The sequence below is a fragment of the Pelophylax lessonae genome, assembly GCF_965119305.1.
Source record: "Pelophylax lessonae genome assembly, chromosome: 6".
Classification (NCBI taxonomy): Eukaryota; Metazoa; Chordata; class Amphibia; order Anura; family Ranidae; genus Pelophylax; species Pelophylax lessonae.
This window is the reverse complement of record NC_138773.1, coordinates 331,515,011-331,539,831: the sequence shown is the minus strand read 5'-3', so window position 1 is coordinate 331,539,831 and position 24,821 is coordinate 331,515,011. Positions and strand designations below refer to the sequence as shown.

The 24,821-nt window shown below is 47.8% G+C and overlaps 1 protein-coding gene across 1 annotated transcript in view; it reads right to left on the bottom strand.

Moving 5' to 3' along the window:
• The window catches only part of SCTR (secretin receptor), a 53,138-nt gene extending 29,748 nt beyond the window's left edge, over positions 1 to 23,390 (bottom strand). The window contains exons 1-6 of the mRNA XM_082261919.1: positions 23,311 to 23,390; positions 5,955 to 6,072; positions 5,559 to 5,666; positions 3,486 to 3,589; positions 3,286 to 3,383; positions 1,926 to 2,058 (exon numbers count right to left, since the gene is read on the bottom strand). Coding sequence (XP_082118045.1) covers positions 1,926 to 2,058; positions 3,286 to 3,383; positions 3,486 to 3,589; positions 5,559 to 5,666; positions 5,955 to 6,072; positions 23,311 to 23,349 — 600 coding nt within the window. The 5' untranslated portion in view covers positions 23,350 to 23,390. The remainder of the gene's footprint in view (positions 1 to 1,925; positions 2,059 to 3,285; positions 3,384 to 3,485; positions 3,590 to 5,558; positions 5,667 to 5,954; positions 6,073 to 23,310) is intronic.
• Between the last annotated feature and the right edge of the window lie 1,431 nt (positions 23,391 to 24,821).

The window sequence follows — 24,821 nt, the reverse complement described above, 5'->3', positions numbered from 1 at the left end:
CCATGGAAGGACAGAGGTACCCATCCCCCAATACCCCACACCACGGAAGGACCGAGGTACCCATCCCCCAATACCCCGCACCAGGGAACGACGGAGGTACCCATCCCCCAATACCCCATACCAGGGAAGGACAGAGGTACCCATCCCCCAATACCCCACACCAAGGCAGGACAGAGGTACCCATCCCCCAATACCCCACACGAGGGAAGGACAGCGGTACCCATCCCTCAATACCCCACACCAGGGAAGGACAGAGGTACCATCCCCCAATACCCCACACCAGAGCAGGACAGAGGTACCCATCCCCCAATACCCCACACCAGAGCAGGACAGAGGTACCCATCCCTCAATACCCCACACCAGGGAAGGACAGAGGTACCCATCCCCCAATACCCCACACCAGGGAAGGACAGAGGTACCCATCCCCCAATACCCCACACCAGGGAAGGACCGAGGTACCCATCCCCCAATACCCCACACCAGGGAAGGACAGAGGTAGCCATCCCCCAATACCCCATACCAGGGAAGGACAGAGGTACCCATCCCCCAATACCCCACACCAAGGCAGGACAGAGGTACCCATCCCCCAATACCCCACACGAGGGAAGGACAGCAGTACCCATCCCTCAATACCCCACACCAGGGAAGGACAGAGGTACCCATCCCCCAATACCCCACACCAGGGCAGAACAGAGGTACTCATCCCCCAATACCCCACACCAGAGCAGGACAGAGGTACCCATCGCCCAATACCCCACACGAGGGAAGGACAGCGGTACCCATCCCTCAATACCCCACACCAGGGAAGGACAGAAGTACCCATCCCCCAATACCCCACACCAGGGAAGGACAGAGGTACCCATCCCTAAGCGCATGCTCACAATCTAAGACCTGCTGAGTAAAGTAAAACAAAGAAACAAAGAAACACGTAGCTCTAGGTTGTTAGTAACCATGTACAATAATTTAGGTTGTTATTGGCCAAAGACGTCAAGCTAGGTTTGGCACGGGGCCATAGATATCCATCTAAGTTCCTTGGGGCCATAGACCTCCATCTAGGTTGCCTGTGGTCGTAGACTTCAATCTCAGTTGCATGTGGCTACAAATAGGTCTTGTGTGCTTGTGGCCATAGATTTCAGTCTAGATCACTTGTGACCATGGGCCTTGGTCTAGGTTGCTTGTGTTTCTTGGGATAGGTCTTCCAAGGCCTTGATCTAGCTTACTTGTGACTCTCAGGATAGGTCTCGCTAGGTCTTTGTCTAGGTTGCTTTTTACTCTTGGGATAGGTTTCGCTAGGCCTTGGTCTAGGTTGCTTGTGACTCTCAGGATAGGTCTCGCTAGGCCTTGGTCTAGGTTGCTTGTGACTCTCAGGATAGGTCTCGCTAGGCCTTGGTCTAGGTTGCTTGTTACTCTTGGGATAGGTCTCGCTAGGCCTTGGTCTAGGTTGCTTGTGACTCTCAGGAAAGGTCTCGCTAGGCCTTGGTCTAGGTTGCTTGTGACTCTCGGGATAGGTCTCGCTAGGCCTTGGTCTAGGTTGCTTGTGACTCTCAGGAAAGGTCTCGCTAGGCCTTTGTCTAGGTTGCTTGTGACTCTCAGGAAAGGTCTCGCTAGGCCCTTGGTCTAGGTTGCTTGTTACTCTTGGGATAGGTCTCGCTAGGCCCTTGGTCTAGGTTGCTTGTGACTCTCAGGATAGGTCTCGCTAGGCCTTGGTCTAGGTTGCTTGTGACTCTCAGGATAGGTCTCGCTAGGCCTTGGTCTAGGTTGCTTGTGACTCTCAGGATAGATCTCGCTAGGCCTTGGTCTAGGTTGCTTGTGACTCTCGGGATAGGTCTCGCTATAGGCCTTTGTCTAGGTTGCTTTTTACTCTTGGGATAGGTCTCGCTAGGCCTTGGTCTAAGTTGCTTGTGGTTGTCAAGCTGTTCTCTTACCAGGTAGACACTGCAGTGATTGATGTCATCTACAGAGAAGAGTACGGCGTCCCTGATGAAGACAGAGATGGCTCGTAGTATGAAGGAGATGAAGAGGTGCATGTGGATGTAATTTCGGGTACAGCGCAGCCTCCTGCCCTCCAAGAGATAAGAAAGCACAGGTGTCATGTCTGGTGGGTTGGGTTGAGTGGTGTCATTGGTTGGTGTGATGGGTTGAGTAGTGTCATTGGTTGGTGCGATGGGTTGGGTTGTGTCACTATTTGGTGTGATGGGTTCGTGGTGTCACTGGTTGGATTGGGCAGTGTCACTGGTTAGTGTGATGGGTTGGGTGGTGTCACTGGTTGGTGTGATGGATTGGGTGGTGTCACTGGCTGGTGTGATGAGTTGGGTTGGGTGGTGTTTTCGGTTGGTGTGATGTGTTGGGTGGTGTCATTGGTTGGTGTGATGGGTTGGGTTGGGTTGGGTGGTGTCATTGCTTGGTGTGATGGGTTTTGTGGTGTCATTGGTTGGTGTGATAGGTTGGGTGGTGTAACTGGTTGGATTGGGCAGTGTCACTGGTTAGTGTGATGGGTTGGGTGGTATCACTGGTTGGTGTGATGGGTTGGGTGGTGTCACTGGTTGGTGTGATGGGTTGGGTTGGGCGGTGTCGCTGGTTGGTATGATGGGTGGGGGTTGGGTGGTGTCATCGGTTGGTGTGGTGGGTTGGGTGGTGTGATTGGTTGGTGTGATGGGTTGAGTTGGGTGGTGTGATTGGTTGGTGTGATGGGTTGAGTTGGGTGGTGTGATTGGTTGGTGTGATGGGTTGGGTTGTGTCACTATTTGGTGTGATGGGTTCGGTGGTGTCACTGCTTGGATTGGGCAGTGTCACTGGTTTGTGTGATGGGTTGGGTGGTGTCACTAGTTGGTGTGATGGGTTGGGTGGTGTTACTGGTTGGTGTGATGAGTTGGGTTGGGTGGTGTCTTTGGTTGGTGTAATGTGTTGGGTGGTGTCATTGGTTGGTGTGATGGGTTGGGTTGGGTGGTGTCATTGCTTGGTGTGATGGGTTTTGTGGTGTCATTGGTTGGTGTGATAGGTTGGGTGGTGTAACTGGTTAGTGTGATGGGTTGGGTGGTGTAACTAGTTGGTGTGATGGGTTGGGTGGTGTCTTCGGTTGGTGTGATGGGTTGGGTGGTGTCATTGGTTGGTGTGATGGGTTGGGTTGGGTGGTGTCATTGCTTGGTGTGATGGGTTTTGTGGTGTCATTGGTTGGTGTGATAGGTTGGGTGGTGTCATGGGTTGGGTGGTGTCATCCAGTCTCAGTCTCTGTTGTGGGATGATGAATGTATACGTTTGTATCGGTATAGAAATCTCTCCACTCACCGGAATGATAGTAGAATGATGAGCGCCATGAACAGTGAAGCCAGAGACATGCCATATCCCACTGTGTACAGGGTCTTCAGGTGCATATAATACTCCTGCTATAAAACACAGGGCAGAGGGGGGGGGGGGGGTCAGAGGTGACATTCTAACAATCCCTTCTGCAGGTACATGGCATTCATAGTGTAATAGTGAGGTCTTACCACATCCTCAGACTCCGTGTCATTGACGTTGTACTCGCAGGCCACGTCCATCGGTGGAAAAGCCGGTGACCACCCTTTCTCCGTACAGTTTCGGTTCACGGATCCTACAGAGATAGAGAAGTCATGTGTGTGAAGTGTGTGCAGAACCATTCATAAGACATCAACCTCAGGGGTGACACATCCAGGATCTTCTGTCCTTCACAACTCCATACTGAGATAATTCCAGGAGGTGAACTCTAAGGTGCTAAATTCCAAGTGGTGACCAACTGATCGCCATCTTAATACCTTCTCAAATCTCTATGCTTGAAAGCCCTAAAATAAAAGATCCCTGGCTAGAGTCAGGTAGGTTTCCTCTGCAGAGCTAGATCCACCACTAATGGGACCAGCTTGATGACCTGAAGAGGAGTCCATGAGAAACGGAGGGATAAGACAGGAGCTGAGAATTCTACGTCACGGTGAGTCATGTTGGGAAAGTGATATTCCGGGGTAATAGAGAGGTTTAGAAGGTCAGGAACAGAGCATGTTCTATCTTATGGAGGGTCATGTTGGAGGTATGACACCCTGATGGTGGATATAAATGGTCAGAGAGGAGGCCAGGAGCAGAGTATGTTCTACCTTATGGAGGGCCATGTTGGAGGTATGATATCCCGTTGGTGGGTATAATTCATTAGAGAGGAGGCCAGGAGCCAAGTATTTTCTACTTATTGAGGGTCATGTTTGTTGTGGAAATTTTGATGGACATTTCTTTAGTTAAATAGTCATAATGTCTCCCAGTGTCGAGTTTTACCGATAATCGCTATTTACAGTGATTATCGCTTTAACTGTCATTGCAGGAAAGACTTGTTTAGTGAAAACCTTCCATTGGATGAGATGGCACAATACTAGTAGCAAAGAGAGTCCATCGCACAGATCTATGTCCGCAGTTCGGGGCCCCGTACTGCGGAGATATGTTTGTGATATGGAAATTCTTATCATTTTACCAAGATTAATAGATGGCATCTTTTAGTCACATTCGATCGGTGTGACTGAGGGGCTGCTGCTATTATCTTATGCAGATAAAGCCTCATCATCAACTGGAAAAGTTAGAATGGTCACTGTCATATTTGGTTTATATATGAATCATGTATGATTGGACCCACTAATAAGTATGAGTACATGTTTATGGATTGACATGAATGAACAATGAAAAGCCATGAGCCCCTTGTGGCAGTTGAGCCCTTTGTTCGCTCGTGTCCATTCATGGGCATGTACTCCACAGTTTCTATTGTGTTTTTTTGAATGTATACGTGTCTGTGATTGGTGGTTGTGAAGCCACTCCCTGTAACTCCCTTTTGTTCACTTGCTGTAAATAAACCAAGCCCTGCCCTGAGACTCACACAGAAGACACAGGAAGGCTCACACATATACACACACACACACACACAAGCTCACACAGCCATTCATCCATGCAGACACACAGAAACTCTTACACACAAACACTTGCTCTTACCCACACACACACACACACACACATACATACCAAGAGAGAGACCTGGCAGATGGCATCAAAATGACCCAGCGTTTCTGTTCCATTTTTTGTCGCCGAGTGCTTGGAAAATTCTTATGAAAAAGAGTGGTACAATTGTACTTTTCAATACAAGCTATTAATAATGTTTGGTGCGTAATAATCTTCCGTGCATTAAGCAGGTTTCTATGCTCCAAGCCCTATTAATTTCCACGACATGTTTGAGGTATGATACCCCAGTGGTGGGTATAAATGGTCAGAGAGGAGGCCAGGAGCAGAGTATTTTCTACCTATTGAGGGTCATGTTGGAGGTATGACACCCTGGTGGTGGGTATAAACAGTCAGAGAGGAGGCCAGGAGCAGAGTATGTTCTACCTTATGGAGGATCATGTTGGAGGTATGATATCCCGGTGGATGGTATAGAGAGGAGGCCAGGAGCAGAGTATTTTCTACTTTCTAGAGGATCATGTTGGAGATATGATATCCCGGTGGTGGGTATAACTGGTTAGAGAGGAGGCCAGGAGCAGAGGTATTCTCTACCTCCCGGAGGGTGTGATATCTGGTCTCACCTTGGATGCCGGTGATGATCTGTAGGATCTCTGGGCAGGGGATGGTGGCAGTTTGTCCCAGGGGGGTCGGTGGCCAGCAGCTGATGTTGTCCCACATCCTGGCACATCCTGAAACACAAAGACAAGCGGATCAATGACCTCCTCTCCTTCCTACGTCACGGCTCTGTCTCTGCATGCCCACATTGTGTATTGATTATTGATTGCACATTGTTCTGATGGAACTTCGTAACAGAGACTACAGATAAATAAACAAACTGATCCCCCCCCCACCCCCCCACCAGCACATTGTGTGCCCCGTCACCGCCATGAACTGTCCAATCCCAATCACTTCAGTATTGCCCAATGTATGGACTGCAGGCTGAGCATTCCGTGTATCCAGAAGAAGACGTCACTCACCCTCCTCCGGCCGCCAGCCCCCCGCAGACAGGCTGTGGTTTGCCATGGACTCCGCACACGTCTCCCGGGCTCTCTGCATCACCCCCAGCAGGTCACAAAGCAGGTGGGCGCCCCCTACCTGCGGGGAGAAGACAATTCCACTCAGATCCTTAATTATACACTAAAGGACAATTCACTCCATACAAACGCAGTCCGGGTGCGTCCCAGATCCTTTATTGCAGGAGTTTTTTTTTTTTTTTTTTTTTTTACGTGTTTTTGGTGCGTTTCAGTGCACCCCCCCCCCTTTTTTCTGAATCTTAATTAAGGATGTGTGTTCCAGTGCGTTTTACCACATTCTAGTACAGTCCAGTGCCAAAAAAAGTTCAACTTTTTTTTCTGGAACTGGAACGCACCGGTGTGAACTACGCCATTGAAAACCATATAACCGACTTTCCTGCGTTTTTGATGCAGAAAAAAAATGCACTGGACTGCATGTGGTGGGAATGGAGTCTGGTCACTGCGTGAAGGCGATATGCGGTGAGGCTGCGCTCGCTCTAAATACCCAATCAGGTGCAAGAGAAACTTTCAACAAAGCTTATGAATGGAACACAGCACAGTGAGCAGCACTGTAAGACCCCCCCCCCCCCCCCGTCACAGTGAGCAGCCTATACACTCTTAGTACCCCCCCCCCCCAGAGAAGAACCCGTCACAGTGAGCAGCCTATACACTCTTAGTACCCCCCGAGGAGAACCCCCCCCCCCCCCGAGGAGAACCCCCCCCCGAGGAGAACCTGTTCCAGTGAGCAGCCTATACACTCTTAGTACCCCCCCCCCCCCCCCAGAGGAGAACCTGTCACAGTGAGCAGCCTATACACTCTTAGTACCCCCCCCAGAGGAGAACCTGTCACAGTGAGCAGCCTATACACTCTTAGTACCCCCCCCCCCCCCAGAGGAGAACTTGTCACAGTGAGCAGCCTATACACTCTTAGTACCCCCCCCCCCCCCCCAGATGGGAACCTGTCACAGTGAGGGCAGCAGAATAAACATCCAGAAATGTTACATTGTATCACCCCATCTGAACCCAGATCTGCGTACCTACATTGTCCCCTAGATGGCGCTGTCGCTGTTCCAGATGCACAATGAATTTTATGCTTTGAACCTCCATCTAATAAACTGACACAAAGGTTACTTAGCAAATAAAATCAGAGAAATATAGGACCATCCTTTACTAAATTCTCCTAAAAATACCGCCTGTCATTCTGATCTAAAAGAGGGAAACGCGGGGGCAGGGCAGATAAGCCGGGTGTGCAGAATGCTTGCAGCAAAAAACAAAGGGGTGGTAATTCAAATAAATCTCCACCTCTTCCTTGCTGTATACGTGGACTACATGTCCCACAGTCCTACCCACAAAATCCTCTGTAATTACTGAGCTGCAAATGGCAATCTAACAGGCACACACAGGGGCAGACTGGCAACTTTCGGCCCAGGGGGCAAGTACAAACCAGAGGCCCATGGTGCAGCGACTCGGCCCCCCTCCCCCTCTCCTTCTGCCTGCTCTACTTACTGACTAAATCTAGGTTCCTGACCTGGCCAGCAGGGGGTGTTTGGGGGGAGCTGGGACAGCTTGGTAGGGGCTTGCCAGAAGAGAAGAGTCCCCAGTGGGGCATGGAACCGGCCTCTGCTCAGACACGGTTTACACCATCCATGCTGGGGGGGGGGGGGGGGAGGCCGTTGCTCTGTCCTTGTCTTCATCCCACACTCAGTAGGTCAGCGGGGGGGGGGGGGGGGGGGCTTTTTACTTCTCTTCTCCAGGAATCCTTTAGGCATGTCTGTGACAGAAGCAGTGCTGACTTTTTACGGAGCATCAGAGCGGCCCAAGGGGCAATTAACCCCCTCCCCCTGGCCCAGTCCCCCCCCTGGACACACATAAACCTCAGCACAAAGGAAAGTCATAAATATAGAATAGAAATCTTTATTTTCCTGACACAGAATACAGACAGAGAGCCAAGACTTATCTCTGCCTACTTCAAACACCTGCTGACCGTCACCAGTACATAAACTGCGGCAGCTCGGCTCCGCCCCAAGGAACGGCGTAACTGTACATCGCTTCACGGGACAGCTAGTGGGGGCGTGCACACGCTGATTGGCCACAGAGGGAGCCAATCAGCAGGTCCGGCGGCCACGATTGCCACTGGGCACCTGCGATCACTCCCCGTGGAGACAGAACGGCGGTCTGCCATTGTAAACACAGCACAGCGCTGTTCTGTCAGTGATGAACGCAGAGCTCCTCCTATTTAGGAATACAGATCTCTGTGTTCATTCCATAAGCCCATCCCCCTCACAGATAGAAAACACCCCCTAGGGACACATTTAACCCTTTGATCGCCCCCTGGTGTTAACCCCTTCCCTGCCAGTGCCATTATTACAGTGACAGTGCATATTTTTAGCACTCATTACTGTAGTAATGTCACTGGTACCCCCAAAAGTGTCAGAAATGTCAGTCAAGGGGTCCGATCTGTCCGCCGCAATGTCGCAGTGCAGACATCAGGAGTGTGTAATGGACAGCACAGTGTACAGAGTGCAGGTGTTAGGAGTGTGTAATGGACAGCACAGTGTACAGAGTGCAGGTGTTAGGAGTGTGTAATGGACAGCACAGTGTACAGAGTGCAGGTGTTAGGAGTGTGTAATAAACAGCAGAGTGTGCAGAGTGCAACAGTCAGGAGTATGACATGAACACACAAGGTATAAAGTGCAACACTCGGGGTTTATAATGAACAGCACAGTGTACAGAGTGCAGTGCAGGTGTCAGGAGTATGTAATGAACAGCACAGTGTACAGAGTGCAGTGCAGGTGTCAGGAGTATGTAATGAACAGCACAGTGTACAGAGTGCAGTGCAGGTGTCAGGAGTATGTAATGAACAGCACAGTGTACAGAGTGCAGTGCAGGTGTCAGGAGTATGTAATGAACAGCACAGTGTACAGAGTGCAGCAGTGAGCAGTATGAAATGAACACACAAGGTATAAAGTGCAGCAGTCAGGAGTATATAACATACCGCACAATATATAGAGTGCAGGGGTCAGCAGTGTGTCAGATAGAACCTGGTCATTGGGGGAAGAACGCCCCAACAAGGCAGTCAGTGGGGGGGGGGGGGTTGGGGGGAAGGGCATACTCGGTGGTTGCTGCCAGTGGGATTTTTCCTCAGCATTGGTGCCAGTGGGATAACCCCCCCAGCAGTGTGTGAGCCGTCCCTCTCCTTGGTGTCACAGTCAGTGACATACCATTGGTGGTCAGTGGCCTATACTTACCTGAGACACAGAAGATCCCCACTAGCAGGTGACATGTCCAGGGGTCCAGGTAGCGCCATTAAACCATACTTAGCAGTGTGTGGGTGGCGGGGCGGCTCACTTGGGGGGGAGGGGGGTCTGGAAATCGGTGAGTTGGGTTGGGACAGCTCCAGCCGGCACACAGGAAGAAATGCACAGCATGTATGTAATGATGATTGTCTGACCTTCCCTGTATATATATGATGATATATACAGCACAGTCATATATACAGATGGTATATACAGCACAGTCATATATACAGATGGTATATACAGCACAGTCATATATACAGATAGTATATACACAGCACAGTCATATATACAGATAGTATATACACAGCACAGTCATATATACAGATGGTATATACAGCACAGTCATATATACAGATGGTATATACAGCACAGTCATATATACAGATGGTATATACAGCACAGTCATATATACAGATAGTATATACAGCACAGTCATATATACAGATGGTATATACAGCACAGTCATATATACAGATAGTATATACAGCACAGTCATATATACAGATAGTATATACAGCACAGTCATATATACAGATAGTATATACACAGCACAGTCATATATACAGATGGTATATACACAGCACAATCCTATATACAGATGGTATATACAGCACAAAGATCTATGCTGGGAGGGGGGATTTCAGCAGGGGGCGGATTTGTACTGGGAGGAGGGGAGAGTTGTGCTATAAATGTAATATGGTAGAGGGGAAATGTTTTTTTTTTCTTTGGGGGGGGGGGGTTTATTTGTGCCAGTAGGGATGATTGGGAGGTATTTGTGCTAGAAGGGGAAATGTGCTAGAATAAGGGATTAGGGTAGGGGAATTTGTACTGGAATGGGGAGGGAGGGGGGGGGGTTGGGATATGTGCTTTGAGGGGAAATTTGAGGGGTAGAAGATTTGTGCTATGAGGGGGAAATTATTTTCTGCAGGGAGGGGGGGGGGGGTTGTGCTGGGGGCATATGGAGAGAAAGATTTGTACTGGGAGGGGGGATTTAAGCAGGGGGGGTGGATTTGTACTAGGAGGAGGGGGAAGTTATGCTTAGGGGGTAAGCACGCAGATTAGTGCTCGATTTTTTTGAGGGGGAGGAGGGGATTTTTGCTGACACATAATACTCATACATTTTGGGGGTGGGGGGGACAATTTGGCATGCTGGGCTCTAGATGACCCTATCCCAGCACTGCCTCCGGAGACAGGGGCGGGCTAGCATCTCACCCCAGGGCTGAGTTCATGGCTAAAATGGGGGGATGGAGAAAGGATATTTTGCACCACTCACTTTTTATTGCAGAACCGAGGGGGGGTTGGGGGTCACAGATATCATAGCAGATCACTTACAGACTTTCCAGATCAATGTCCAGATTCACAGTGTCAGAACCTTTAAGCCGAACCGGCAACACTGTAAGCATGTTCCCAAATTTGAGTGCATCCTCCAAATGGGTCACCAGGCCCCTCAGAAACCAGCCTTCCTTCTGGCTTTCTCCATCAAGGCCCCTTCCCCCCCCCCCCCCGGGTCTCCGCCAGACAAAGCAGGGCAGCTTCAGGACCACTTTAGCCCATATTACTGCCCAAACCAGCAAATCTCCATCCAGCAGCACCTCTCTAGGCCACCGCCCAGCGGAAGAGAGAGAGCACATAGCCTGTCCCAAATATTCATATTCTCCCCCAGCATGCACCAGTGGCACAAACCTCCTACTGGATTGGCTGAGGAAAATATAAATATTCATAAATTAGTTTTATTTGTAGAATCCCGTACCATGACCAGTGATACCAGCGACACCTACTGGCCACAGTGAGAATTCACAAGCTTAGGGAAAAACCAGGTGAACAACTATACAATCAGTCTAAGCTAACTACAGCCCAACCAAAGACTAAATTGACATCATAGCCCCTATGAGGACAACATGGCTACACTAAAAATGCAGTGAAGGATCTCACGTTGGTGATACAGGACAGAAATTACAAACAATGAGGAATTTACACAAATACAACATTAAAGAGCAATAGGGAGCTGATTTTGCACACCTGTGGGACATCAGTTTTCAAAACCAAAAGCTGGTTCCAGGCTCTGATAGCTGTAAATCCACCACTGTTTGTGTATATAAGAAACAAAAGGCACAATTGTATGGTTAAGACTCAATTGTGCGGCTGTCAGATAACATTGGATTGGATGCTGGGAAACTGAAAACAACAAAAAAAGAAAGCGCTGAGTGGCCTGGTGTAATCTGTGAGTGTAAATAGCTGCAAAGATCCACAGTCAATAATTGATTATAAACACTTGTAGATTATTGGTAACAATTGGAGGAAATAAACGGTATGCAAATGTTACCACGCTGACTCGGGCACCGATGGGCCACTGTGCCCACCCACTGTGACGCTCGAGTGACGACATCCGCTCACGCAGCCCAGGTCCAGCTTGGCTTTCTCTGCAGCCCGTTACTTCTCTGTGGACATGGTGGTCTGCGCCTGGGCAAGGACAAGGGTTGGGGCAGGAGGTGCGGTTGCCCTGGGAGCAATGGTTTATTGCAGGGATGGGGGGCACCTTGACCCTAAACCTAAGGGAAGGAGGGGTGCAGTTTGGCATCCTTGCCCTGAGCTCTGGATGACCTTGTGCCGGCACTGGTCTGCGCCTGCCCATGGCTTTCCTTGCTGAGGACACAGGGACCCATTGGTGTCAGCATGGTAAGGTTTGCACACATTTATTGTTATAAATAAACTACCAGTGTGTGTTAATCAATCATTGACTGCGGATCTTTGCAGCTATTTACACTCTCAGCTCATATGAAGCCACTGAGCGCTGTCTTTTTTTTTGTAGTTTTCAGTTTTTAAAACCAGACACTATGGAAGACATGAATGCTTTATGCCCCATACACACGTGCAGATTATCTGTAGACTTTTGTCTGTAGACTTACCAAAACCATATAATATGAGGTCAAACCTAAACACTTTCAATTTGTATGCAATCCGGCAGGCCCTTGCACTACATAGAAAAGGTAAGTCTGCAGACAAAAGTCTGCAGATAATCTGCACGTGTGTATGGGGCATTAGTTCCCAAAGTGAACTTCTGAACTACTCAGGAAAGCGAAATTCAGAACTACTCAGGAAAGGAAAACTTTTGAACTAAAGCCCCGTAACACACGTACCGATTGTCGGCCGTAAATATTCGGCTGCCGACCGATCGGCCGATTGTAGGCTTGTTAGTATGATGCTTCCGACAGCCGAACAAAATCTGTCATGCAGACTTTAAAATTTTTGTTGGCCAACACCAGAACGGCCGATTGTTCGCCAGTCAGTACAGATTTCGGCCGACAGACAGCAGATTAGCAAGACTGGGCATGCTCAGAAAAGAAAAAAGACAAGGAAAGTTAACCATCACATGACATCACTTCTGCAGTCGGCTGTTGTTGGCCGACAAAACTCGTGTGCAGTCTTTTGCAGTTTTCAACAGACACGACAGCCTTGGACAAAAGACCGCCGATCGTTCGGCCGACGATCAGTACGTGTGTACGGGGCTTAAGATCGATAATTCTATTTGACACAAAAGATAATAAACTAAATGTGGACCTCAGTTTTCTAAATCATTATTCAACAGCGTTATTAGCAACCCCCCTCTACTCTGTGACTATTCTCTATTACTCCCTCCCAGTCCATAGCCCTCTCCCTGCTAGAACTTTGTTAATTAGTTCTGCTTAAACCTTGAAGAAGGGGGAACATCCAGAAAGCTCCTCCTGAAAAATGTTAGTGCAATTAAAAAGAAGTACCCAGACAGAACCTAATTGTTCATTGGGCACACTACTCATGTTGTGGGAGAGTTGGAGGTATCCGATCGTTTATACAAAGACTTCTCTTCGGTCTTCTGAGATGTAAATGACAAGTTTGGGGTCATATTGGTTCTATTGCTGAAGGTTCACTTTCCAAAACAGAGGTGGCAGAAGAACTGGCTTGGGTCCTGACGGATCATCCCAGAGTTCTAGAACTTCAGTATATAGTTGTTGGACCATTAACTGATCTTATTATTCGATTGATCTCTTCTAATGAGGGAAATTCCCCATGACTGGTGGACAGCTAAAGCTGTACCTATCTACAAGAAGGGTAGAACCTGGAACTCCAAGCCAGCGAGTTTAACATCTGTGGGGGTAAAATTAAGAATGTGCTGCTAAAAAAAAGTATCATTGATCAAATATAAAATAACAAAAGTCGCTGGACGCAAAGCAGCCCGGCTTTACTGCAGGAAGATCGGGTCACACTAATTTGATAGATATTTTGACTATATCACCAATGTTGTGGTCAGGGTGGTGCTGTGGACATCGCATATTTCTAATTCAGCAAAGCATTTCATACACTTCCGCAGAATTACAGAATTATCACATAAAAAAGATTTGTACAATCCAAGACTTAACCCCTCAGTGGTTCAGTGGATATGCAACTGGCTAAAGAATAGATAACAGAGTGTGACTAAATGGGGTTCATTCAGAACAGAGACTAGTCACTTTGGTTATCACTAGAGGGGTCACCAGCAGGGGGAAGGAGGTCCCCATTCCTCTATATAGATCTTTATATCACTAGAGGGGTCACCAGCAGGAGGGTGGAAGGTCCTGATTCCTCTATATAGATCTTTATATCACTAGAGGGGTCACCAGCAGGAGGAAGGGGGTCCTGATTCCTCTATATAGATCTTTATATCACTAGAGGGGTCCCCAGCAGGAGGAAGGAGGTCCTGATTTCTCTATATAGATCTTTATATCACTAGAGGGGTCCCCAGCAGGAGGATGGAAGGTCCTGATTCCTCTATATAGATCTTTAAATCACTAGAGGGGTCACCAGCAGGAGGAAGGGGGTCCTGATTCCTCTATATAGATCTTTAAATCACTAGAGGGGTCACCAGCAGGAGGAAGGGGGTCCTGATTCCTCTATATAGATCTTTATATCACTAGAGGGGTCACCAGCAGGAGGAAGGAGGTCCTGATTCCCCTATATAGATCTTTATATCACTAGAGGGGTCACCAGCAGGAGGATGGGGGTCCTGATTCCTCTATATAGATCTTTATATCACTAGAGGGGTCCCCAGCAGGAGGAAGGAGGTCCTGATTCCTCTATATAGATCTTTATATCACTAGAGGGGTCACCAGCAGGAGGATGGAAGGTCCTGATTCCTCTATATAGATCTTTAAATCACTAGAGGGGTCACCAGCAGGAGGAAGGGGGTCCTGATTCCTCTATATAGATCTTTATATCACTAGAGGGGTCCCCAGCAGGAGGAAGGAGGTCCTGATTTCTCTATATAGATCTTTATATCACTAGAGGGGTCACCAGCAGGAGGATGGAAGGTCCTGATTCCTCTATATAGATCTTTAAATCACTAGAGGGGTCACCAGCAGGAGGAAGGGGGTCCTGATTCCTCTATATAGATCTTTATATCACTAGAGGGGTCACCAGCAGGAGGAAGGAGGTCCTGATTCCCCTATATAGATCTTTATATCACTAGAGGGGTCACCAGCAGGAGGATGGGGGTCCTGATTCCTCTATATAGATCTTTATATCACTAGAGGGGTCCCCAGCAGGAGGAAGGAGGTCCTGATTCCTCTATATAGATCTTTATATCACTAGAGGGGTCACCAGCAGGAGGATGGAAGGTCCTGATTCCTCTATATAGATCTTTAAATCACTAGAGGGGTCACCAGCAGGAGGAAGGGGGTCCTGATTCCTCTATATAGATCTATATATCACTAGAGGGGTCCCCAGCAGGAGGAAGGAGGTCCTGATTCCTCTATATAGATCTTTCTATCACTAGAGGGGTCCCCAGCAGTAGGAAGGAGGTCCTGATTCCTCTATATAGCTCTTTATATCACTAGAGGGGTCCCCAGCAGTAGGAAGGAGGTCCTGATTCCTCTATATAGCTCTTTATATCACTAGAGGGGTCCCCAGCAGGAGGAAGGAGGTCCTGATTCCTCTATATAGATCTTTCTATCACTAGAGGGGTCCCCAGCAGTAGGAAGGAGGTCCTGATTCCTCTATATAGATCTTTAGTTGGACCTAATTTAGAATACTGTGTCCAGCTCTGGAAATCTCACTTACAAACAGATATTGATCTGATAGAGCGAGTCCAGAGACGGGTAACAAATAATGGTGAAAGGTCTGAGATAGAACATATCAGGAGACATTATGTAAAGTCTGGAGGAAAGAAGGGAAAGGATGGACAAGAGGAAAGTTTCCTGTACATGAAGGGTTCAGGAGGACAGGACTATCAATATGAAGTTCAGATGAAGAACAATGGGACATGATGACCTCAAACCTCAGACATGACCTCAAACCTCAGACATGACCTCAAACCTCGGACATGACCTCAAACCTCAGACATGGCCTCAAACCTCAGACATGACCTCAATCCTCAGACATGACCTCAAACCTCAGACATGACCTCAATCCTCAGACATGACCTCAGACCTCAGACATGACCTCAAACCTCAGACATGACCTCAAACCTCAGACATGACCTCAATCCTCAGACATGACCTCAGACATGACCTCAAACCTCAGACATGACCTCAATCCTCAGACATGACCTCAAACCTCAGACATGACCTCAATCCTCAGACATGACCTCAAACCTCAGACATGACCTCAATCCTCAGACATGACCTCAAACCTCAGACATGACCTCAATCCTCAGACATGACCTCAGACCTCAGACATGACCTCAGACCTCAGACATGACCTCAATCCTCAGACATGACCTCAGACCTCAGACATGACCTCAATCCTCAGACATGACCTCAATCCTCAGACATGACCTCAGACCTCAGACATGACCTCAGACCTCAGACATGACCTCAATCCTCAGACATGACCTCAAACCTCAGACATGACCTCAATCCTCAGACATGACCTCAGACATGACCTCAAACCTCAGACATGACCTCAATCCTCAGACATGACCTCAAACCTCAGACATGACCTCAATCCTCAGACATGACCTCAAACCTCAGACATGACCTCAATCCTCAGACATGACCTCAAACCTCAGACATGACCTCAATCCTCAGACATGACCTCAGACCTCAGACATGACCTCAGACCTCAGACATGACCTCAATCCTCAGACATGACCTCAATCCTCAGACATGGCCTCAATCCCCAGACATGACCTCAATCCTCAGACATGACCTCAAACCTCGGACATGACCTCGATCCTCAGACATGACCTCAAACCTCAGACATGACCTCAAACTATAAGTAGGAAAGTTCAAAACTAATTTTAAAAGTTTTATTTTAGCAAAGGAGTAGTTGATGGTGGGAATAGAAGCAGTGAGTCAGTCAAGTGGAATCAAACATCAATTTATTTATATCAGACAAAATACTTTAAAAACAAACAAACAACAATAATAAAAGGAGAGGACTCAATGGAGAACATTGTCTTTTCAAGACATCACTCTTCTATCTCTACTACAAAGTGTTTGGGCTTCAAACGGAAATATGGAACAGCAAGCATGTAATCAATAAAGTAACATCAGGAATGATATTGAAGCAAACATTACAATGACTCACAATGTGACTAAAAGAACCAAAAAAGATTTCCTTTGTGAGCCAAAAACCTGACTCCTGTGTGTGCAAAGCTGGAGAGAGATGAGATTCCGCCCCATCTGCGGTGCTTCTCCTCACTTTGTGAGCATTTAGATCCTAGAGTGGCAGCTTCCATCGGAGGCTTCTCACACAGGTATATGCTCCGACAGATCTCTTTCATAGTTTTATTTACTGCTTAAAATTCCAGCACAGTGGAGATCAGAGGGAATGCTGGGAAATCAGCGATCAGCAGAAAACATGGAGGAGAAAGTTTGGTGGATTCATTTCTGTCCCAACAATTATTGCTTCCCATTGTCACCTGAAAATGTAAAAACCTCCGCCCTGCAACTGACAGTACAGGTGAGAGGTGAAAAGCATCAGCAGTGTACTGAGTGCCAGCTCTGCAGTCCAGTTTCACATAGTGAATCAGTGCTACTCCATCCCATGTGACAGACAGAATTCACTGCCTTCCCCATACCTCAAATAAACATCTATATACTACCTATACCATATATACTGTCTGTACCCACATACACTACCTGTATATTACCTATACACCCTATACCACCTATATACTACCTACCGTATACCTAATATATACTACCTATACCTCATAGACACTTCCTGGACCCACATACACTACATGTATACTACCTACACCACCTATATACTAGCTACTGTATACCTCATATAAACTACCTATACAATACATACTATTTATATCAACATATACTGTATATCACCTATACATCCTACACCACCTATATAATACCTATACATCACATACACCACCTACTGCCTATATATTCATTCCCTCTTAATACCATCTATATACTACCTATATACTGCCTATACACTCCCTCCTAATACCACCCTTATATTATCCATATTTTAACCACATTACCTATATACTGCATATTCTCCCTATACTACCTATACACTGCCTCTACTACCTTTATACATCCTAAAGCCCCTATACTACCCATATACTACCAATAAACCCCATACTACCTACATTCTCCCTATTACCTCTATATACTACCTATACCCCTAAACCAATATACTGACTACATTTTTCATACCACCTATATGCTGTCTATAATCCCTTTATCACCTATATTTTGCCTCTTCTACCCATATATTGCCTATACTGCCATACCAACTTTATACTGCATCTTATCCCCTTGCATTACCTATATACTGCCTATACCACCAGTATTCTGCATATACCATTTCTACATTATCTATACCACCTTATGCCATCTATTAATACCAATGACCCACATACCACTCACATACTGTCTATACGCTACCCCCCTAAACCACCTATATACTGCCTGTACCACCTATACACCCTTTGCCTCCCTTGATACTGCCTCTAACCCCATATATCACCCATATTTCTCTCTCTCTATCTATGATTATCTATCTATCTATCTATCTATCTATCTATCTATCTATCTATCTATCTATCTATCTATCTATCTATCTATCTATCTACACACACAAATAAAAAAACCCTACCATCCATACCACACATTTACTGCCTGTACTCCCTATATACTATATTTGCCCTCATACCACCTAGATACTAAATATACACCAACTGTATATTGCCTATATCCCCCTATATGTTTCATTCTGCCTGTACCCCTCTTTACCATCTGTATAATGCCTATATTCTTCTATACCTTTTATACATTGACTTTACTGACTACACCCCTATATACTGCCTATACATCCCCCATAAACTGTTCAGTGTTATGTAGTTCAGGTATTTATCTAACTCAAATACATTTTGTTGGACTACTAGACGAGCTGATTGGCAACCTCTGGGGCGATCCATGGAGATCAGTAGAGGAAATGTCACCAACAACACAGAGATCCCCCAACACAGAGAACCACCAACACAGAGATTCCCCAAAAACATAGTGATCCCCCAAAACCACAGAGACACCCCAACACAGAGAACCCCCAACAACACAGAGTTTCCCCCAACAACACGAAGATCCCCCAAGAACACAGAGATCCCCCAAGAACACAGAGACCCCCCAACAACACAGAGATCCTCCAAGAACACAGAGACCCCCCAATAACACAGAGACTCCCCAACACAGAGACCCTCCAACAACACAGAGATCCCCAACACAGAGACCCCCCAACAACACAGAGATCCTCCAAGAACACAGAGACCCCCCAATAACACAGAGACTCCCCAACACAGAGACCCCCTAACAACACAGAGATCCCCAACACAGAGACCCCCCAACAACACAGAGACTCCCCAACAACACAGGAAATGTCATCTCTTCTCCTGGAAAATATTTACCAACTCAGCACTCAGAATCCAACATAGAAATACACACTGAGAGACAGAGATCCCTCCGCTGACTGCAATCTGCCTGATGTGTGGTCACTAAAGGACGATTACTGAACACAGACCCCCAACACAGAGATCCCCTAACAACACAGACCCCCAACACAGAGATCCCCTAACAACACAGAGATCCCCCAACACAGAGATCCCCTAACAACACAGAGATCCCCAACACAGAGATCCTCCAACAACTCGGTTGGGCGGGTGTGGAAAGTGGGGTCCCCCAGGGTTCTGTCCTGGGACCAATCCTGTTTAATTTATTCATAAATGATCTAGAGGAGGGGATATCGATTACAATCTCAGTATTTGCGGATGATACTAAACTAAGCATGCCAATATCTTCTATGCAGGATGTGGAAACCTTACAAGCGGACCTGAACAAAATAAAGGGGGGGGGGGGGGTGGTCAACTACATGGCAGATGAGGTTTAATGTTGAAAAATGTAAAGTAATAAAGTAATGCATTTGGGCGTCAGAAACCAGAAAGAAAGCTACTCACTAGGGGGGGAACCTCTGGGTGAGTCTAGGATGGAAAAGGACCTGGGGGTACTGGTAGACAACAAGCTTGGCAGTGGCATGCAATGCCAAGCCGCTGCAAGCAAAGCCAACAGAATACTGGGATGTATAAAAAAGGGGATTCACTCCAGAAATAAAGAGATTATTCTCCCGCTCTACAAGACTCTGGTCCGGCCACATCTGGAGTATGCTGTCCAGTTCTGGGCACCGGTCCTCAGGAAGGATGTGCTGGAACTGGAGAAAGTCCAGAGAAGGGCAACAAAAATAATTAGGGGAATGGAGGACATCAGCTATGAGGAAAGACTACAAGCACTGAACCTTTTCTCTCTGGAGAAGAGACGATTGAGGGGGGATATGATATCAATGTACAAATACTGTACTGGCGACCCTAGCATAAGGAACAAACTATTCAGAGAAAGGGAATACAATAAGACACGTGGCCACTCACTAAAACTAGAGGAAAGGCGGTTAACCTTAAAGTACGCAGGGGGTTCTTCACTGTAAGAGCGGTAAGGATGTGGAATTCTCTTCCGCAAGCAGTGGTATCAGCAGGGAGCATCGATAGCTTCAAAAAACGATTAGATGGGCAACATACAGGGGTATACAATATACAACATACAGGGCTATACAATGTACAACATACAGGGGTATACAATGTACAATATACAGGGGTTATACAATATACAACATACAGGGCTATACAATGTACAACATACAGGGGTTATACAATATACAACATACAGGGCTATACAATGTACAACATACAGGGGTATACAATGTACAACATACAGGGGGTATACAATGTACAAAATACAGGGATATACAATGTACAACATACATGGGTATACAATGTACAACATACAGGGGTATACAATGTACAACATACAGGGGTATACAATATACAACATACAGGGGTATACAATGTACAACATACAGGGGTATACAATGTACAACATACAGGGGTATACAATGTACAACATACAGGGGTATACAATGTACAACATACAGGGGTATACAATGTACGGTTAACGGCAAACACACACACACATCATAGGTTGAACTGGATGGACTGATGTCTTTTTTCAACCTCACAAACTATGTAACTATGTAACACAGAGATCCCCAAACAACACAGAAATCCTCCAACAACACAGGGATCCCCCAACAACACAGAGACCCCCCCAACACAGGGAACCCCCAACAACACAGAGACCCCCCCCCCCCAACACAGAGAAACCCATACAACACAGTTATCCCCCAACAATGCAGAAATCCCCCAACAACACAGAGACCCCCCAAAAGCACAGAGACCCCCCAACAACACAAAGTTCCCCCAGCACAGAGACCCCCCAACACAGAGACTCCCCAACAACACAGAGATCCCCAACACAAAGACCCCCAACAAACACAGAGATCCCCAACACACAGAGATCCCAGAGATCCCCTACACAGATCTCACCATCATACAGAGATCCCACCACATGACTGGAAATTCACCGAACAAGGAAATATAATTGCCCCATAGCTATCCCCAGCCTCATCCGCCGTATAGTACACCCTGACTGATCACTGCCCCCCACCCCTCCTTCAGTGTGTACAATGTTTGCACACATGGCAGACTCTGCAGGTAACATTGTATCACCTGAGCACGGAGTTCACACAAGGGGGATAGAGATCACACAGGGGGTGTAGAGATCACACAGGGGGGATAGAGATCACACAGGGGGGATAGAGATCACAGAGTGGGGGGATAGAGATCACACAGGGGGGATAGAGATCACACAGGGGGGATAGAGATCACACAGGGGGGATAGAGATCACACAGGGGGGATAGAGATCACAGAGTGGGGGGATAGAGATCACAGAGTGGGGGGATAGAGATCACAGAGTGGGGGGGATAGAGATCACACAGGGGGGGGATAGAGATTACACAGGGGGGATAGAGATCACACAGGGGGATAGAGATCACACAGGGGGGATAGAGATCACACAGGGGGGATAGAGATCACAGAGTGGGGGATAGAGATCACAGAGTGGGGGATAGAGATCACAGAGGGGGGGATAGAGAACACACAGGGGGGGATAGAGAACACACAGGGGGGATAGAGAACACACAGGGGGGGATAGAGATCACACAGGGGGGATAGAGATCACACAGGGGGAATAGGATAGAGATCACACAGGGGGGATAGAGATCACACAGGGGGGATAGAGATCACACAGGGGGGGGATAGAGATTACACAGGGGGGATAGAGATCACACAGGGGGGATAGAGATCACACAGGGGGATAGAGATCACACAGGGGGATAGAGATCACACAGGGGGAATAGGATAGAGATCACACAGGGGGAATAGGATAGAGATCACACAGGGGGAATAGGATAGAGATCACACAGGGGGGATAGAGATCACAGAGTGGGGGGATAGAGATCACACAGGGGGGATAGAGATCACAGAGTGGGGGGATAGAGATCACACAGGGGGGGATAGAGATCACACAGGGGGGGATAGAGATCACACAGGGGGATAGAGATCACACAGGGGGGATAGAGATCACACAAGGGGGATAGGATAGAGATCACACAGGGGGGATAGAGATCACACAAGGGGGATAGGATAGAGATCACACAGGGGGATAGAGATCACACAGGGGGATAGGATAGAGATCACAGAGGGGGGATAGAGATCACACAGGGGGGATAGGATAGAGATCACACAAGGGGATAGAGATCACAGAGGGGGGATAGAGATCACAGAGGGGGGATAGAGATCACACAGGGGGGATAGAGATCACACAAGGGGGATAGAGATCACACAAGGGGGATAGGATAGAGATCACACAAGGGGGATAGGATAGAGATCACACAGGGGGATAGGATAGAGATCACACAGGGGGATAGGATAGAGATCACACAGGGGGGATAGGATAGAGATCACACAGGGGGATAGGATAGAGATCACACAGGGGGGATAGGATAGAGATCACACAGGGGGATAGAGATCACACAGGGGGATAGAGATCACACATGGGGGATAGGATAGAGATCACACAGGGGGGATAGGATAGAGATCACACAGGGGGGATAGGATAGAGATCACACAGGGGGATAGGATAGAGATCACACAGGGGGGATAGGATAGAGATCACACAAGGGGGATAGGATAGAGATCACACAGGGGGGATAGAGATCACACAAGGGGGATAGGATAGAGATCACACAGGGGGGATAGAGATCACACAGGGGGGATAGAGATCACACAAGGGGGATAGGATAGAGATCACACAAGGGGGATAGGATAGAGATCACACAGGGGGGATAGAGATCACACAGGGGGGATAGGATAGAGATCACACAGGGGGGATAGGACAGAGATCACACAGGGGGGATAGAGATCACACAGGGGGGATAGGATAGAGATCCCCCCACAAACACACACACCCCAGGTTTTTCTGCCTGTAAACTCCTGAGAACTCCTATAGTGTGCACAGACACATTGGATAACATGGAGGAGACTTTCCAGGCAGAGAAGAATTGGAGCTCAGACTGTAGAAGAAGCTTCTTTGACACTCACCGGGGAGGTGACAGCCAGCAGCACAGCCAGGGATCCCATAGCGGAGAGATGAGAGGTGAGAAACTCATAGATCTCTCTTCTGTGTGAGGACCTAGGAGAGGACTGACCCCTCCCCCATCGGAGATCAGAAGACTGACTCCTCCCCATCAGAGATTTATTACCGCATCCATCACATCCTGCCAGGAGCCGATAATTGTATTCTTATCAGAGAGAAAATATACAAAGTATCCTTTCTAAGCTCAGAGCTCCATCCCAGGGACCCCACCGATCCCCTACTGAGACCCCTAGTGTCAGTGTGTCATTGTTCTGGATCCCCAAGTGTCAGTGTGTCATTGTTCTGGATCCCCAAGTGTCAGTGTGTCATTGTTCTGGGATCCCTCAGTGTCAGTGTGTCATTGTTCTGAGTCCCCCAAGTGTCAGTGTGTCATTGTTCTGGATCCCCAAGTGTCAGTGTGTCATTGTTCTGGATCCCCAAGTGTCAGTGTGTCATTGTTCTGGGACCCCCTAGTGTCAGGGTGTCATTATTCTGGGTCCCCCAAATGTCAGTGTGTCATTGTTCTGGGACCCCCAAGTGTCAGTGTGTCATTGTTCTGGGACCCCCAAGTGTCAGTGTGTCATTGTTCTGGGACCCCCAAGTGTCAGTGTGTCATTGTTCTGGGACCCCCAAGTGTCAGTGTGTCATTGTTCTGGGACCCCCAAGTGTCAGTGTGTCATTGTTCTGGGATCCCCAAGTCTCAGTGTGTCATTATTCTGGGTCCCCCAAGTGTCAGTGTGTCATTGTTCTGGGACCCCAAGTGTCAGTGTGTCATTGTTCTGGATCCCCAAGTGTCAGTGTGTCATTGTTCTGGGATCCCAAAGTGTCAGTGTGTCATTGTTCTAGGACCCCCAAGTGTCAGTGTGTCATTGTTCTGGATCCCCAAGTGTCAGTGTGTCATTGTTCTGGACCCCCAAGTGTCAGTGTGTCATTGTTCTGGGACCCCAAGTGTCAGTGTGTCATTGTTCTGGGTCCCCCAAGTGTCAGTGTGTCATTGTTCTGGGACCCCAAGTGTCAGTGTGTCATTGTTCTGGGACCCCAAGTGTCAGTGTGTCATTGTTCTGGACCCCCAAGTGTCAGTGTGTCATTGTTCTGGGTCCCCCAAGTGTCAGTGTGTCATTGTTCTGGATCCCCAAGTGTCAGTGTGTCATTGTTCTGAGATCCCCAAGTGTCAGTGTGTCATTGTTCTAGGACCCCCAAGTGTCAGTGTGTCATTGTTCTGGGACCCCAAGTGTCAGTGTGTCATTGTTCTGGACCCCCAAGTGTCAGTGTGTCATTGTTCTGGGTCCCCCAAGTGTCAGTGTGTTATTGTTCTGGATCCCCAAGTGTCAGTGTGTCATTGTTCTGAGATCCCCAAGTGTCAGTGTGTCATTGTTCTAGGACCCCCAAGTGTCAGTGTGTCATTGTTCTGGGACCCCCCAAGTGTCAGTGTGTCATTGTTCTGGATCCCCAAGTGTCAGTGTGTCATTGTTCTGAG